This window comes from Micropterus dolomieu, linkage group LG06, assembly GCF_021292245.1.
Source record: "Micropterus dolomieu isolate WLL.071019.BEF.003 ecotype Adirondacks linkage group LG06, ASM2129224v1, whole genome shotgun sequence".
Taxonomy (NCBI): domain Eukaryota; kingdom Metazoa; phylum Chordata; class Actinopteri; order Centrarchiformes; family Centrarchidae; genus Micropterus; species Micropterus dolomieu.
Window position 1 is genome coordinate 7,899,713 of NC_060155.1, and position 16,548 is coordinate 7,916,260.

At 39.9% G+C, this 16,548-nt stretch overlaps 1 protein-coding gene across 2 annotated transcripts in view; it reads left to right on the forward strand.

Annotated features, from left to right (window-relative positions):
• LOC123972657 (piezo-type mechanosensitive ion channel component 2) overlaps nt 1-16,548 on the forward strand; it is an 86,075-nt gene that overhangs the window by 62,336 nt on the left and 7,191 nt on the right. For both annotated transcript variants that reach the window (XM_046052224.1, XM_046052225.1), the window contains 17 exons: nt 1,167-1,288; nt 1,514-1,582; nt 2,806-2,909; nt 5,250-5,370; nt 5,458-5,538; nt 7,613-7,779; nt 7,951-8,144; nt 9,040-9,213; nt 9,782-10,426; nt 10,915-11,173; nt 11,545-11,724; nt 12,758-13,064; nt 13,350-13,482; nt 14,535-14,682; nt 14,795-15,006; nt 15,383-15,541; nt 16,296-16,443. In XM_046052224.1, the coding sequence (XP_045908180.1) occupies nt 1,167-1,288; nt 1,514-1,582; nt 2,806-2,909; nt 5,250-5,370; nt 5,458-5,538; nt 7,613-7,779; nt 7,951-8,144; nt 9,040-9,213; nt 9,782-10,426; nt 10,915-11,173; nt 11,545-11,724; nt 12,758-13,064; nt 13,350-13,482; nt 14,535-14,682; nt 14,795-15,006; nt 15,383-15,541; nt 16,296-16,443 (3,223 nt within the window). The remainder of the gene's footprint in view (nt 1-1,166; nt 1,289-1,513; nt 1,583-2,805; nt 2,910-5,249; nt 5,371-5,457; nt 5,539-7,612; nt 7,780-7,950; nt 8,145-9,039; nt 9,214-9,781; nt 10,427-10,914; nt 11,174-11,544; nt 11,725-12,757; nt 13,065-13,349; nt 13,483-14,534; nt 14,683-14,794; nt 15,007-15,382; nt 15,542-16,295; nt 16,444-16,548) is intronic.

Below are 16,548 nucleotides of genomic sequence, written 5' to 3' on the forward strand. Positions count from 1 at the left end.
TCATGCTTTGGGGGTGTTTTTCTGCACATGGGACAGGGCGACTGCACTGTATTAAGGAGAGGATGACCGGGGCCATGTATTGCCAGATTTTGGGGAACAACCTCCTTCCCTCAGTTAGAGCATTGAAGATGGGTCGAGGCTGGGTCTTCTAACATGACAATGACCCGAAGCACACAGCCAGGATAACCAAGGAGCGGCTCTGTAAGAAGCATATCGAGGTTCTGGCGTGGCCTAGCCAGTCTCCAGACCTAAACCCAATAGAGAATCTTTGGAGGGAGCTCAAACTCCGTGTTTCTCAGCGACAGCCCAGAAACCTGACTGATCTAGAGAAGATCTGTGTGGAGGAGTGGGCCAAAATCCCTCCTGCAGTGTGTGCAAACCTGGTGAAAAACTACAGGAAACGTTTGACCTCTGTAATTGCAAACAAAGGCTACTGTACCAAATATTAACATTGATTTTCTCAGGTGTTCAAATACTTATTTGCAGCTGTATCATACAAATAAATAGTTAAAAAATCATACATTGTGATTTCTGGATTTCCTTTTTTAGATTATGTCTCTCACAGTGGACATGCACCTACGATGACAATTTCAGACCCCTCCATGATTTCTAAGTGGGAGAACTTGCAAAATAGCAGGGTGTTCAAATACTTATTTTCCTCACTGTATGTTCATATGTGTTCTGGCAATACTTGTTAGTGGTATCAATTAATTGTTGGTATTGGTGTTTCATGGAGTTTGCTGAGAAAAATATAGAATATCACTTGAGTTACACTTACACAACATCATACATGGTAAAGTCTATTTCTTGATGAGTATCTTTGAGTCTCATTAGGGCTGATTTAGTCCATGAGGAAGTAACATGACTCAGAAAACCATTTAAAATCAGTTCTGGATTAAAAGAAACTCCTGACTCCGTCTTTACTGTTTCCAGGAAGCCGTCGCTTAGTATATCATACTATCTAATGTCAATGCATTTCCACAAATTACAGTTACCTCAGGAGTTACCTCTATGCTCTGATAATGTCCACTCACTCGCTGTAATGAGCACTCTGCTGTTCCATACCGTACACTATGTTCCATACGAAGTCTGTAGATGTTTATGGTCAGTGATGTTCCTCTGTGCCCATACTTTGCGTCTCTTCACTTTGTTTCTGATCTAATCAGGATGGAACGCATTAAGGTGAGGCAGCAAAAGTTTAAGAGGGGCAAGGAGAGGATGCTGAGCATGGCGCAGGAGTCTGGAGAAGGAAAGACCTTCGTCCAGCCCGAGGAGGATGATGATGATGGTATGATGAAGGCTGCCAGGACTCTTAGAAAAGTTGATGTTAAGGTTATATGACTGCTAAAGAGTGTATTAATGCCTAATCCACCTAATACATAAACACGTTGTGTAATGATTAATGTATTTTATCTAAAAGAGAAACCTAAAAGTGTAAAAATATGCCTTGAAGTTTTGCAGAAGAATTAATTTTCTTATGAAATGTTGCATTGCTGTATTTGTGAAATTTTAGGAGCACAGCGAACGAAAGCCAAGACCAAAAAAAAGCAGTGGTGGAGGCCGTGGGTTGACCATGCTTCCAGTAGGTTGACCCCAACCTCATTTTTTCTCTTCCTAGACTCTGATTGGCCCTTGTGTCCTTGACCAGAACACTGAGGATTCCTATACTGCCCCTGGGCTCTGAAAGCGCCAACATAACATTACTCCACCCAGACTTCAGTCATTTTCTGTCTCTATTTAGGGGCCCTTGTAACATGTAGCTCTCATGTAACAGTACACTGTATGTGGAGAGGCACTCCAGTGTCAAGATGATCTATAAAACCCTGTCAGTATTTGTGCAGGGTTGCCTTAAATAGACACGATGAGACGATGAAGAGAAAATGACTAATGGCTGGCGGCTGACATTGTTTAAAACATAAACTTTATCATTGGTCTCACCTAAAGAGCCCACAGTAGAGAATCACTCTTTTTATTAAAACATTTTCATGCAAAGATATGAAGTCGACTTGCCTTTATTCTCAGTACTGGAATAAAGGATGAAGAGTTTGTTCATTCTTTGCCCGTAGACATGATCTCCAAACAGGTGTTACCCAGGAGAAAAGACAACAGCATGAATGATTGTACCAGTCATTGAATATCTAAAATGACTACCTTTACGGTCTCTTTGTGGTAAATACAATAAACCCCACCAGCATCTTTCTGAGTCAATACAGTGGTTGCCTGTTTGGTTTGCACTCATGTCTCATATCGTACTCCACCCCCACATGACATTTTCAAATTATTTCTCCATTTTATCTCTTTGTCATTTGATGTTTCATCTCCATATCCCAGCATCCTCCCTCACCTCCCACCCACTGTGGTTCTGCTCAAGGACATAAGTCAGCCTTGTCTATCCCATTGCTTCTAACTCTTAACTACAGCAGACAGGAGTCACTTGCTCTGTCAAGTAGCTTAAAGGTGACTGAGCTTACTGCAATAATAGTCTTTAATAGACATTCTTTATTGTGCTTTGTGCTCATAGTTATATCAGCCAGACTAACATTTACGATATGTTGTGTGTTTTCTATTCGGCATTTTCTGTTTCATCCTCTAATGTCTCTGAAGTTAATGTGTGTCTATATCATGACTTACTGTATTCTCAGCTAGATGTTTGATGTGTGGTGAATTACGTAGAATTTAACGGTAAGTTTGATTTTCCTGCGTCTTCCTTTCAGCAGGGGATCCATTTTAATGTTGTGAAAGCGATGTTTTGACTTCAGCCTCTGTGTGACTGAATGTAACTAAACTTTGCTTTCCGCCCCTCAGTGGTTAGAAGTGGAGACTATTACTTGTTTGAAACTGACAGTGAGGAGGAAGAGGAGGAGGAGGAGAAAAAAGACGATGAACTGCCCAAGAAGTCGGCATTTCAGGTGACTTCAAGTAGTGGCTCATTTCCCCATCAGTTTCAGTGTGAAACAAGATTCTAGTTCTGTCTCTGTCACAGTAATTTAATAATTTTTTATTACTGATTAACAAAGTATATTTACTCAAGTACTGTACAGGTTGAAGTACTGGCACTTTCTTCAATATTTCCATTTTGTATGACTTTATACGTCAGAGGGAAATGTTGTACTTTTTACTCCATTACATTTATTGTATCCAGCCGTGGAAAAAATACTCAGGTCCTTTACTTAAGTAAAAGTACCAATACAATAATGTAAAAAAATGTAAAAGTCCTGAATTTAGAGTCCTACTTGAAGCTATTGTAACCAATGAATTCCAGAAGCAGTGTTGTTATATTTGTTGTAATTCTTTATACCTCCAGCAGCAATCAATAAATCAAATGCTCTGACGCAAAAATGAAAACCATCTGGTATCTGTGGCTGTTAAAGGACTGTATTAAACATAAAACCAGTGTTTAGTTGTAACTTGTCACATTTCAGATGTTGCATTGTTTCATCTAAACAGTTTGAAGCCAAGAGTTGTAAAACTATCCAATATTTCACAAAAAAGCAGATTAGAGAATCAGAACTTTGTCTATTCTTCTTTCCTCTCTCAGAAATCATCTCAGGAACACTCAAATTTATCTTGTGACCCTTTCGAAGTTCCCAACCCCTAGGTTGGCAACTCCTGGAATAAATGAACACTATATAAAGTATTTAAAACTAGCTCCACTTTGACCCAAATTCTGTCCACACCACTGCCACAAAGCAGGTAGGCAGGTTGGTAGTTCATTAACAATGTGTTGTTTTTATAAGCTTATGCAAAATGTAAAATCTGAAAAGAAACTTGTAACTGCAGGTGTCAGCTAAATGTACTGAAGTAAAAGGTACACGGTTTCCCTCATTCAATAAACTAAGAGAATAGGATGCATTGCTTGCAAAGTTAAAAATACTGCTGAACTTTGCTTTTCATACATGTTAATTTTGCTGTTAATTCTAAAAAAGTGACTTTTAATGGATTATTTTACTTTGTGAAATTGCTATTTTAACAACTGATTAAAGAGGTAAAAGTTTTCATTACTAACATTCTGCTAATATTCCCCTATACTAGAAGTCTTCTCTTGTTCCCTGTCTCTAACAAGGTTAACTTCTGTTGTTTCTAATAATATAAAATCACTTTCTACTAATCTTCTCCCACTCTTGTTGTCTTTCTGTAGCGAGCTATTGGGAAGTTTGTCTCTGCTGTTCTGGCTTTGCCCAAGTCTATCATTAAGCTGCCTAAAACTATACTGCAGTATTTAGTCAAGGCAGGCAAGGTACTCACCACCTAACACAGCTTGTCTGAACACTTGTCACTTTCACGTCAGCAAACCTCCTTTCCAGCTCACGTTCATGCGAACACAAATTTGGCATAAATCATAAACTGGAATGGAAATGCTTCATCCTTTGCTCCTTTGCTTGGTGTTGGACTGGATGCATGAACTGGAGCTTTATTCTGAAATGGTCTTGGTTGTGTTATGTGTTTCCTGTCTGTTTTGACCCTTTGGTCTACTGCTTTGAGCCTAGAGCATTTGTGAGTTATGATCAGTGTAGCAACCACAGTGTTAGCAGTTAGCATTTTGGCTTTGTCTCTATTGAGAGACAAAGCCAAAAGTCTGCATGTCAAAGTGTGCTTGGGCATAATACTGAACCCCAAATTGTAAACTGTGTGTGAATGTTTCTGTTTCTGAGGAGCAGTTGGCACCTTGGCTTCTGCCAGCAGCATATGAATGTGTGTGAATTGGTGAATATGACATTGTAAAGCGCTTTCAATGGTTGGACTAGACTAGAAAGGCGCTTTACAAATACAGACCATTTACATTTTATGTGTTTTGTCTTACACTGGTGGTTGTGCATGTTTCACTGTATTAACAGAAAAAGTGTTCATTCTTGATAATATTGACAGCTATTTTCTTTGGGATACCATGCATTTTAAGACTGCAGAGTATCAAAACTTGCTTGAGATAGGCAGTGAATCACCGGGAATATTAGGTCATCTTTGGTGTTTTAATAAAGTTTTTACTGGACTGTTTTGATCAAGCTTTCTTGCGTGCATTTAAGGGATCTATGTGAGTCTACTGCTACTATTTTATGTTAAGGTAATTTTGAAAAGTCATGGTACTGTTTTGAAAATAGTCTGTAATATGAAGTCTACCTGCTTTGTAATTAATAGACGTAAACGTGCAAAACCACCATGCATTGGTATTTTTTCCTTGCATGATAAACCTCAGTGACACGTTTTCTCCACATCCTTTTATAAATACTAAATTCGTTCTCTCTGTTCTCCAGTTTCTTTATCACGCCTGGATCACAGACCCCAAAGCTGCCCTGAGGGCACGAGGCAAAGAGAAACGCAAATTCTGGAAAAAATACACCAAGGGAGTTAGACACAGAAAAAGCAAGAAAGATGGTAAGCAAGTTCTAGAGACAAGAAACTTGTGAAACAAACCTAAAAACACCACAAAACACCACGTGAGTTGTCTTTACTGTACTTCAGCAGGTCATGTGGCCATAGAGGTTGGTGAGCTCTCAGATGGGCAAGAAAAAGGAGAAGAGAACAAGAAGTCTGGTGCTCCAGGTTGGTTCCTCCTCAAGAAAAATATTGACTTGATTTTGTGCTGTTGAGTTCCTCATTCTGAGTCTGAACATGCTCTAGCGCCTGACTCGAGATACTGAATGAGGAATATAGTCATGAAGAACCTGCATGCCGTATTGATCACTACTGTATGTCTGTTTTGATCTTTTGATCTTTCTTTGGCTGTGATATAAGCCATACTAAGCCGTACTACGAAAGGTGGATAGGTGTTAACCGAGGTCTGTTGCCATGGCAATTTACGCCGCATCTCTAAACTGCTCCGAGCTGGTTTTGTTCGTGGTTAACTCGAGGTTACCCTGTGTACGTGGACTAGACACCACATCTGCACTCAGTGTTAATGATGAGAAGTTGGATATTAATACATAACACTTGATAAAATATATTTAGGTTTCATCCTGATTTGTGAAGTTATTTACGTTCATACAGCGAGCCCTGCAGCCTCTGTGATTAATTAACAGGACAGTTTCTTAGATGTAGCTCATCTGTAGGCTATAATTGAAAGTATTTTCACATATTTAGATTGCCTGTTTTATGTGTCCAAAAATACGGAGCCAGGTTAGGGGTTAATAAATTCAGGGAAAAAAACCTAGATGAGAGTGTCAAATTTACAAGAACAAAAAGTTGGAAATTCCCGGAAATTAAAGTCACAAAAAATCTAAATCACTCTGGTGTTTTCATCTGAATACGCCCAATCCACAGCAAAGTCACTAAGGTGCATGATAGTGATTGTGGGCTAAACTCACAAGTATTTCCTCACTGCTAAATCCGATTACGAAGTCTAATATAACTTTCCACTGCACATAATACACAGCAGAGGTGTGTGAGTGTGTGATGTTGCAGACTTGCAAAGTGAAATTTCTCTCATAAATGTGAGAATATTCAAGTTATTTACTTGTATAATAGTGGAAATTAAATTTTGTCTCGGATTATTACAACACTCCACTGGCTCCTTTTTTTCCTGTTACAATGGACATAATGTGCAAATGTACATTTACATCTTAATCATATTAAACATACAAGAAGGGCCCATAAAATACATTTGAAGTACAATAAGAACACAGTGAAGATAATTAGGCTACGCATTTACTCCCTGGCTTTGTCGGCCACCACAGTATTAGATTTTTCCATTAACATGTATTTACATTCATCATATCCTGACACAATCAACGTGCATTCTTCTGGAGAAATACGGAGCATGCGCCGTTGAGAAAAAACTCTGCCTGCACGGCCGAACACGCCCCTTTAATGTGAACGCGCACCAACTCCAAGTTAGCAGCGGGTTAACACAGACCAAACAACATCTTGTTCACCGTTGTGTTACCGTTTAACACCAGCGTAACAACAACGTCTGATAACTCTGAGTAGGTTTGAATACTCCTTTCGTAGTACAGGCCACAGAAAACAAAACAGACAAGACCAAAATAATAACAAATACAGCAAGTACACAGACAGGGGTAAACACTAAAACATGAACTAAGGCACAAAACTAAAACGCAGGACTAAGAACTAAGATAAGAAAACAGGAAATGAGACAGAACTGTTAAAGGGAACTAAACTGAACATGAGAATAACAAGGTATTTACATTACATTTATCTGACGCTTTTATCCAAAGCGACTTACAATTGCTATTTAGGTCAGAGGTCGCACACCTCTGGAGCAACGAGGGGTTAAGTGTCTTGCTCAGGGACATGTTGGTGGACACAGTGTCACAGATGGGAATTGAACCTGGGTCTCTCACACCTAAGGCGTGCGTCTTACCCACTGTTCACACCACCGCGCCTACAGGACCGAAGAAACACAGAACCCCAAACCATAAAACAGACTAAAACAGGAAAAACATGAACACAAAACCACATTCCTAACATCCTTGGTTGTCTTTCCTTGTAATGACAGATCATGAGAGAAATTATCAGTGTGCTCTGTGAAGTTCAGTAATGACAGTTTGCATAATTTCTTCATATCATACATAAAAAAATCTGCTTTTTCGCACTGCTATTTGGAGCCTCTAATTTGCGAGTTCTTCAGTTTACATTTGTGTCATTTGCTCTCCCTCAGACAACATCATAAAGCGAGTGTTCAACATCATAAAGTTCACCTGGGTGCTTTTCCAGACTACAGTGGACAGCTTTACCAAGTGGATGAACGACATGTGCAGGGAGTACATCGACATCTCCACTGTGCTGCGTATAGAGCGCTGCATGCTGACCCGAGAGGTCAAAAAGGTACCAAGAACCTCCGCATCGACTTTTGACATGCAGAAGAAGAGTTATCTTGGTTTTAAAAGCAGTTTTTAAATTTGAATTTGCCTTGTTTAAAATAATTCATAAGCTAATTCAAGGATATTAGTGTGATTAAGAGAACCAGTACATGGTTAACTTCTCTCCTCTTACCAGGGCAATGTGCCGTCCAGAGAGAGCATCCACGTCTACTACCAGAAGGCCATGAGGCTCAACATGTCCAGGCAGGCCAGTATGGATCAGCTAAGTGAGGACGAGTCCGCCTCGGGCTCCAACAGGGTTCGAAGAAGGAGAGGAGGCTACCGCATGGAGAGCCAGGACTCCACAGCATCCAGAGACAGCATATCCAGGTACACAGAGCCTCAGCAAGGCAAAACTGGATACCAGATGAGTCCCCATCATGAAATGTTATAGGGAGTGTGTAGGAATGTTTGCCAGTCCTGAAAGAGACAACGAAATAATAGATTCCCTCCTTAACTTTCTGCTTCCTTTTTCTCCAGGCATGAGACATTTGTTTTTGTTTTTTTCAGGTCTTAAGGTTAAGCAAATTTTAAATAAGCTATCAAAACACATATTTTAATGAAATAAACATGTTAGGAATTCTTTATTAAAGCATGTCTGGACAGGACAACGATATGTTTTAGTTTTCAGCATGCCCAGCCATGCATTAGTAAAGATTTGTTACAATTTTCCTGCATCACGAATACAGAGATTCATGTTTTTCATTGAGAAAGAGTTCATTGCCAAGGAGGAAGTGAGGGAAAACATATGGATAAATTCACATGGGAGTATATGTGATGGTCACTGAAATTACTAAAAAGTATATTGTCTTACTTACCTATTGTGCTATCAAGATATGCTGAAAGTTTTGGTTTTATTTGTCCAGGTTAAATGGCAACATGGCATAAAATAACACTTAAAATTGCCAACAACATTTGTGAATTGGAGCTTTCAAAGCTGTGAGCGCCACTAACAATATTCCTTTTACCTCCATTGTATTGATATGGATGCAAAAATGTCCTTCTTTGCTGCATCTCGTGTTTGTTATGGTCATGTGATGAAGTAAACATGGAGATCATTTCCCTGCTCATTTTAATGTTAAGGTTGGGTTAAATGCATCCTTTTTCTGTCTGTCTTTTTTTTACACAGCATAAAGGGAATCCCCTTTCTGTGTAACGTAACGTACATCCCATCTCATTTTTCTCACCACTGATCATTGCATCTGTCACTCTCACCCCCTCTCAGCGCCCAAACCGAGGCAACCACACTGTTTTCTCGCCAATCCACCCTGGAAGACCTCGATGGAATGCCAGAGTGCATTCCCAAAACCAGCGAGCGCGCCAGGCCCAAACTGCGCAAGATGTACGGCCTGGACATGTCCAATTCATCAATGGACAGTTGCAGCAGCTTCATGTCCAGGTGCATGGCCTCTACATCGCCCACTAGCATGAACAAGATCATTGCATCTCCTGTTTGTGCCTCTTTATCAAAATATTTTCAGTTGAATCATTGCACTGTGCCATCACCACCCCATTTATTCAGTCACACTTTACTTTAACCCTCCTATTTAACATATATAAACAGTATATAAACATTTAATAAATGAATGTTTATGTATGTATTTGTCAACAATTGTAACACAGATCATCAGTGACAATACAATACTGTAAAGCACAGAAATGATATAAAATATGTCCCCATAGGCACAGTTAAATGTTATATCTGCTTAAAACTACATTATAGCATTTTTAAAATGTTTATTTTATATAATGCTTATAGCTTTTTTTCCTTTTTAAAAAGAAAAACCCTGACCTCATCTGTGGGTAGGGTGTCGCATAAAAAATCTAATTCCAGTAAATCAAGTGGATTAAAAAATACACCGATGTATATTGGCACTGCGAGACAGACGTCCAGTTTTTAAATTTCCACTGAACCGAAAGACTCCATCACAGATTGATACAATCCCCGCTGTTTTTGTCTCCTGCAGTGAAGCGACCCAGTGTGTCACGCTCTTCTCCAGACAGGGCACCACTGACGTCATAGAAGAAGTGGATGACGAGCATGATCAAGAGGAAGATAAGCAGCAGGTTCCCTGTGAATCCCAACAGCTAGGTGAGAGTCAAGGGGCTGAGGGCGGCCCCTGGAGTGATAGAGAACCCATGGAGAGACAGGATGAGGGCCAGGAGGGACTGGAGGGTGAGGAGGGAGTAGAGGTGTCAAAGGACCATGAGAGAAAAGACAGAGAAGAGGCTCCCTGGGATTCCTTTGGCCTAGATGAGGGCCCCTCCCTCCGGCCGGAGGAGGCAGAGTCTGCCGCCTCTGCCCAGGAGAAGGACTACATCACTGAGATTCAGGACGAGGGAGGACAGCAGGATTTTATGCAGACAGGGGGACGAGTAGGGTTCCTCTACACCCCTGATACAGATGCTTCTAAAACGTCTGATGCGGACGTGCCTCCCAGCTACAGCAAGGCAGTCAGCTTTGACCGTCTGGAAGTTAGTGACGACGAGAGTGACATGGATAGGAAGAGGCGTATGGTTATGACCTCTGACAGCCGCTCAGACAGCAGGTCAGACATCATGTTGCCCTCTATGACCACTGAGCTCACCGCCAGCGAGTTGCTGCTCAACAAGTAAGTCCAACAACAACTACGGCCTGTTTAGCATGAAGCCAGAACAGAATAAACAGTTATTTGCCTGAGATGCTGCAGATTCATGATGATTAAAAAAAAATAATAGCAGTTCATCCTTAAACTGAACTATTTTCCTTTTGAGTACTTCCTGAAAAATATCCAGAACCGTCGAAGTTGCTATTTCATGCTTTATTTATCAATCAGATATTACCTGATTTAAATCATAACTTTGCAATCTTCAAAAAAATGATATTACACTTTACACTATTTGTCACTTTGTCAACCTTCATGTGTGGTTGAAACACTGACACATTTGAGAAGTTTGATCCATGATTGCAGGCATTTTCGATACAAGAATAATCTGCAAGATTAGAATAATTGCAAAGCGCCAAGTAAAGGAAATAATAAATCCATTATTCATGTTTCTCTTATGCTTTACAATCAGGACAATAATCAAACAACGAATCCATCTCTCTGTGTTTGTCAAGGATGTTTTATGATGAGGAGCTGGAGCAGTCAGATACATTCTACCAAAAACAGCCTCTGATCCTCCAGCTCTGCTACGCCCTCTACAACATGCTGGTGGCCAACTCAGAGATGGTGTGCTACCTGGTCATCATCATCAACCACATGGTGTCGGCCTCCTGCGCCACCCTGGTCCTACCCATCACCATCTTCCTCTGGGCCATGCTGTCAGTGCCCCGGCCCAGCAAGCGCTACTGGATGACTGCCATCGTCTATACTGAGGTAGAGTCGGATACGAAGATGTAATTTCCAAAACAACAACTTTTCAAAAACAACAAGGCTCTCGTACAGATCTGGACTAAATTGTTTCCGCTGTCCACAATGATTGGCAGAAAGTTAAGACAAACATTGAAAGCATTTATTATATTTTTAACACTTTTTGACTAACATGAATGAATAACACCTATAAGGTAGGAGTATAAACATTAATTAGTTGCATTAGGCTGGACAGGAGAAAGACAAATGCATAAAGTCTAAGAGTAAGATCAGAGTTCACTTATTATTTTTTATACAACAGTCTCTCTTATGATTCATTGGAAAACTTTGACATAGTCCCGACAGCTTCACCGACATTACTTTCATTTTCCCTCTAGGTCACAATCGTCGTCAAGTACTTCTTTCAGTTTGGCTTCTTCCCCTTCAACCAGAACAAGATAGATAAGAATAAACCATATCACCCTCCCAACATCATCGGTGTGGAGAAGAAGGATGGCTACGTCCACTACGACCTGATCCAGTTACTGGCTCTCTTCTTCCACAGATCCATTCTGAAGGTGCCTGCAAACACAAAATATTTAATATTAATATAATTTAAATATTAATTTGTGCATCATATTCAAGGATATGAATGGTGATAGTTTACATTTTTCTTAATGTAGTTGTGGTCTGAAGACCAAAACCAACAATGACGAGAATGAATGAACAAGTATTGTGCCATGTAACATGTGACATTCCAAGTGATGGGAAACAAAATCTTTTTTTGTGTAAATATTTAATCAAACGTTTATGTGAAGCTAATATGAAGCTTCACCAGTAAATCAAATTTAGTGGGTGTCGTCGACAGTTACAGTCTTTTTAGTACAAAAGTCCCTCTTTGTGTTCTTATGGAACTTCTTTAAGATATCCACTTGATGTATCTCAGAATGAGGACTGTAAACTGTGTTACACTGGAATTGCATTAGGAAGGGATCATTTAATGGCCAGTAGTAACAGGAAGAATTAACACAGCAAGCAAAACCTGTTCCAGTGTTCATAAGGGCACCTCACTAAGACAAACTTGAACTTTTGTGAACCTATTCTTCAATGCTGATGATACTCTATATTTCCAACAAACCGCTGGCTTAAATAATAATATAGTGAGTTATTAAGAATTAATTTACAGACTGAAAACCAACAAGAAAAATAGGAAAATGCTAACAAAAGGACATTTCGCTGATCGGTTATGTATCTGTCGTCAGGGAGGAACCCCTGTTATATTTGTTTTTAGCAACACAGGATGGCTTATTTCCAATATTAAATAAAAGGCCTATATTTAACAGATTTAGGTATGTGTGTGTCCCTGCTGCACAGAGATTTCTAGAAGATTTCTCTCCATCTGTTTGTTGCCGTTTTCCGTCTTTCTCAACAAATAAAAGAAACTCTGTAGACTGTCCTGTTAGCTCTTAATGGAACACCGTGACTGATTGTTTGGGATGTACTGTCAAACGTGTGTGTATGCAACTGCACTGCCGGTGCCAGACTCTCAATTAACTGGGCATACAAGGTCTTAAAAAAACCCTGAATTTTTCCTCCTCTTTGCATTTCCAGTGCCACGGTCTATGGGACGAGGACGACCCCAAAGAAAGGAAAGAGCCCTCACGTCAGAGTGAGTCAGAGGACGAGAGAAGAGATGAGGAGCAGAGTGAAAAGGAGTCTGAAACTGAGTCCTCACTGTTCAATGAGAGAAGAGGCTCCACTCACACCTTGAGATCCATGAGCTTTGGGACCTCCATTGATTCAGGACATGTCCAGGTGCACCTCCCACAACAGCAGACCTACCAGCGCCGCAAGAGTTCCAGCGGAGGCTCGCACATCTCTCACCGATCTCTCCACTCCTCTGCAAGGTCCAAGAGAGGTGAAGATCCTTGCCTATTGTCTATATCCTAGTACTAACTAGACAGCTGGTTCAACAATTAACTCTCCTCTCTAGTGAGCATAAATGTTACTCTTCAATAATAATCAACAACAATAATAAATAGAAGGAAATAGAAGGGTTACTATCATGAAAAACACAATTCCTTGTGGTCTCCAGCCCTGAACCTTGGATTAGGTCTCTGTGTTTGTGGATCTCAGGCTGTATCAGTGACTCAGTGCCTCGTCACGGTTCATTTACAGCTCGAAATGTAAATTGTTTCCACAGGAAGTACAGCTTCCCACAACAGCAGCCGCAAGGAAGGCAGCGAGGCCAGCGTCCATCAGAAGACCCGCAAACAGATGATCATGGAGAAGCTGAGGGAGCAGCTCCTCAAAGGGAAAGCTTTCATCCTAAAGCGGTACGGTGAAGCATTGGTGGTTCTCATTGCTCCACCCACAGCTGCTTACCGGCCAACAGTCATGACTGTGATTATACAAGAAAGTGTGTAACTTTATGAGGGCACTGATGAGAACTGTGCTCAGCAAATATTCTAGACGAATAATGGAGGATGCACTGTGGATAATTATATCAGTGATACAGCAGCTAAAACCTTTCAAAGCTCTAAATTTAGACCTTTAATTACAGCATTCCCGTTAGGCCAGTCAGTGTCATTTTTGTGAGTGCTGTTATTGTTATTGTTCTAAATTTAATAACAGTGGAACAAGTGGTTTCTGAGACATTACGTCTAGAACAGTAGCTGAAACACATAGCGAACATCATCATTTATGTTCTCTCAAATTAAGGCCAGTGTTGTCTGACAGACTGATGTAGTTATTTAACTTTTATTTAGTCATCAGTGCCTCAGTGATATTTAAATATCTTTATTGTCCTAAATGAAATTATGTCATAGGCCAAGAACAGACTAACAACACAAGACAGAGAACACAAAATATGATGATGATAATAATCAGATATCAGAATCAGATAATAGGATAATGAGAGGATCTTAGGATCGCAGAATCAATGATCATTTTCTAAATCACTTCTCAAAATCTAACTTAAAAAAAGGCTTTTTATTACTATTAGCATACTGTTTTTATTTCCAGCATGTCTTACCAGTTTTATTGTTATTGATGTTTATCTTACATTATTTTTGTATTTATTTTTTTATGTGCTTCATTGCAGTCCTGACATGTTTCAATCCTGCAGCAATTATTTTTAGAGCTACTGCAGAAGGTTGCAGGCAGAGGTTTCAGTTCAGTTCTGACTTGAGGAACTCCTGGGAATGTAGAGCATAGCTGTTGACAGATTTTACAGACTGTTTTATTGTTTTACAGACTGGTTTATTGTTTAAGTGAGGGATGACAGCAACAGCAAGTTCCACCTGGACCATTTTCACCACCTGTGTAATTACTCATAATAACATTGTTTCTTTTTTTAATGTTCTTTATCTACTCCCGTTCTTTATAGGTTCATGGAGATCTACCTTCCTATGAAGCAGTTCTTCTATAACTTGATCCATCCAGAGTACAGTGCAGTCACAGACGTCTATGTGCTGATGTTCCTCGCTGACACGGTGGATTTCATCATCATTGTGTTCGGATTCTGGGCATTTGGTGTAGGTTTTAAAATTAGATTTAAAATAAATAAATAAATAAATGTTTCACCTGAATCCATAAACAAAATCTGACTTCTGACAAAGTTAACATCTCTTTGTATATCGCTTCTAGAAACACTCTGCTGCAGACATCACGTCGTCTCTGTCGGAGGATCAGGTGCCGGGACCTTTCCTGGTCATGGTCCTGATCCAGTTTGGGACTATGGTGGTGGACAGGGCCCTCTACCTCAGAAAGTCTGTCGTGGGCAAGGTCATCTTCCAGGTCATCCTGCTCTTTGGCATCCACTTCTGGATGTTCTTTATCCTGCCAATAGTCACAGAAAAGTAAGAACTCATCCATTCTTCACATTAGATATGTTTGGTATATAATCTAAAGTCGTTAAGTTTCCTGATTAAATTGATTAAAGTTCAATATTTTGAGGTGCCCTGGTTAAAAAATAGTGTCCTGGGTTTAAAATATAGCTTAGGATCTTTGATGCATTCATCTGCCTTTTCTGTCTGTTACTGTTCAAATAAAGAAAACCTGTTTCTGTAAACTATGTTCTGCATTAATACCAAGTTTGATAATGAATGTTTTACAGCTGAAATTAATTTATTTTGTCCTGCTTTGCTTTGCGATCAAGTTATTGAGAGAAGAGTCTTTGTGCTGCCTCTAAATGAAAAAAAGAACCAAACTAATGCCTTCTCTTCCCCCTCGCAGGCGTTTCAGCGAGAACAAAGTCGCTCAGATGTGGTATTTTGTCAAGTGCATCTACTTTGGGCTGTCAGCCTATCAGATACGCTGTGGTTATCCCACCCGCGTTTTGGGAAACTTCCTCACCAAGAGCTACAATTATGTCAACCTCTTCCTGTTTCAAGGGTGAGTTACGCTGAAGAAAGTATCATTTCTTCCAGCTGGGCAAACAGGTCCAAGGCTCTGGTCACATCAGGGTTGACAACTAACTGCTGTTGCAAGAATGGAAGGAGACAGACAAGATTATACCAGGAGCTATTAATTTCAGATATCTGTAAACACGATATTTGTGTAAGGGGAAAACATATGCTGCTTCTCAAATGTGAGGGTTTGCTCTGTACACTTGTGATGGGCGTTTTTCAAAACTTTCTGACAATTTGTAGACTGAACGTTCATTTGATGAATAGATAATAAAAATAGTCATTAGTTGAAACCCTAGTCATGCCAACTTTATGTTATGTAATGTTTATTATTCATTTGAATGCATTTTGGACAGTAAAAATAAGTATCATATATGTTTTGCTCTTTTGAAAGCCACAGACTGTTGTGTTTTGTACCATTTTAACCAGCTTGAACCAGCTTGCTTGAACTTCTCCAGACTATTTATGCAGTAGATATCTGGCTATGCAAGATTATTTAAGGTCTGGTAAATATTAATCTAACAATTTTGGAGTATAAGTGCTCACAAACACACCAAATGAATGTTTTTATTATTATCTACACAAGCTCATGATGTCAAAACATATCAATATATCAGTGACCAAAAAACCTGGGCTGAAGACATAACTTATTATGCCTGCCCTACTCTCAAATATTTCTGAATAAATATATTGAGTCTCATATTTTGCCAGAAGAACTAAGATTTGTCTGTGGTTTGTAGTTTTCGCCTGGTGCCGTTCTTGACGGAGCTGCGAGCCGTGATGGACTGGGTTTGGACGGACACCTCGCTGTCTCTGTCCAGCTGGATCTGTGTGGAGGACATCTACGCTCACATCTTTATCCTTAAATGCTGGAGAGAGTCTGAGAAGGTGTTTATCATTGTGGTATCACAGCCACAAGTCTGGCATGCTGAAAATTTACTTTTTTGATTTGTTGAAGGAGATCTTTCTTTTTTATGGAAGCTTAAATTCTGA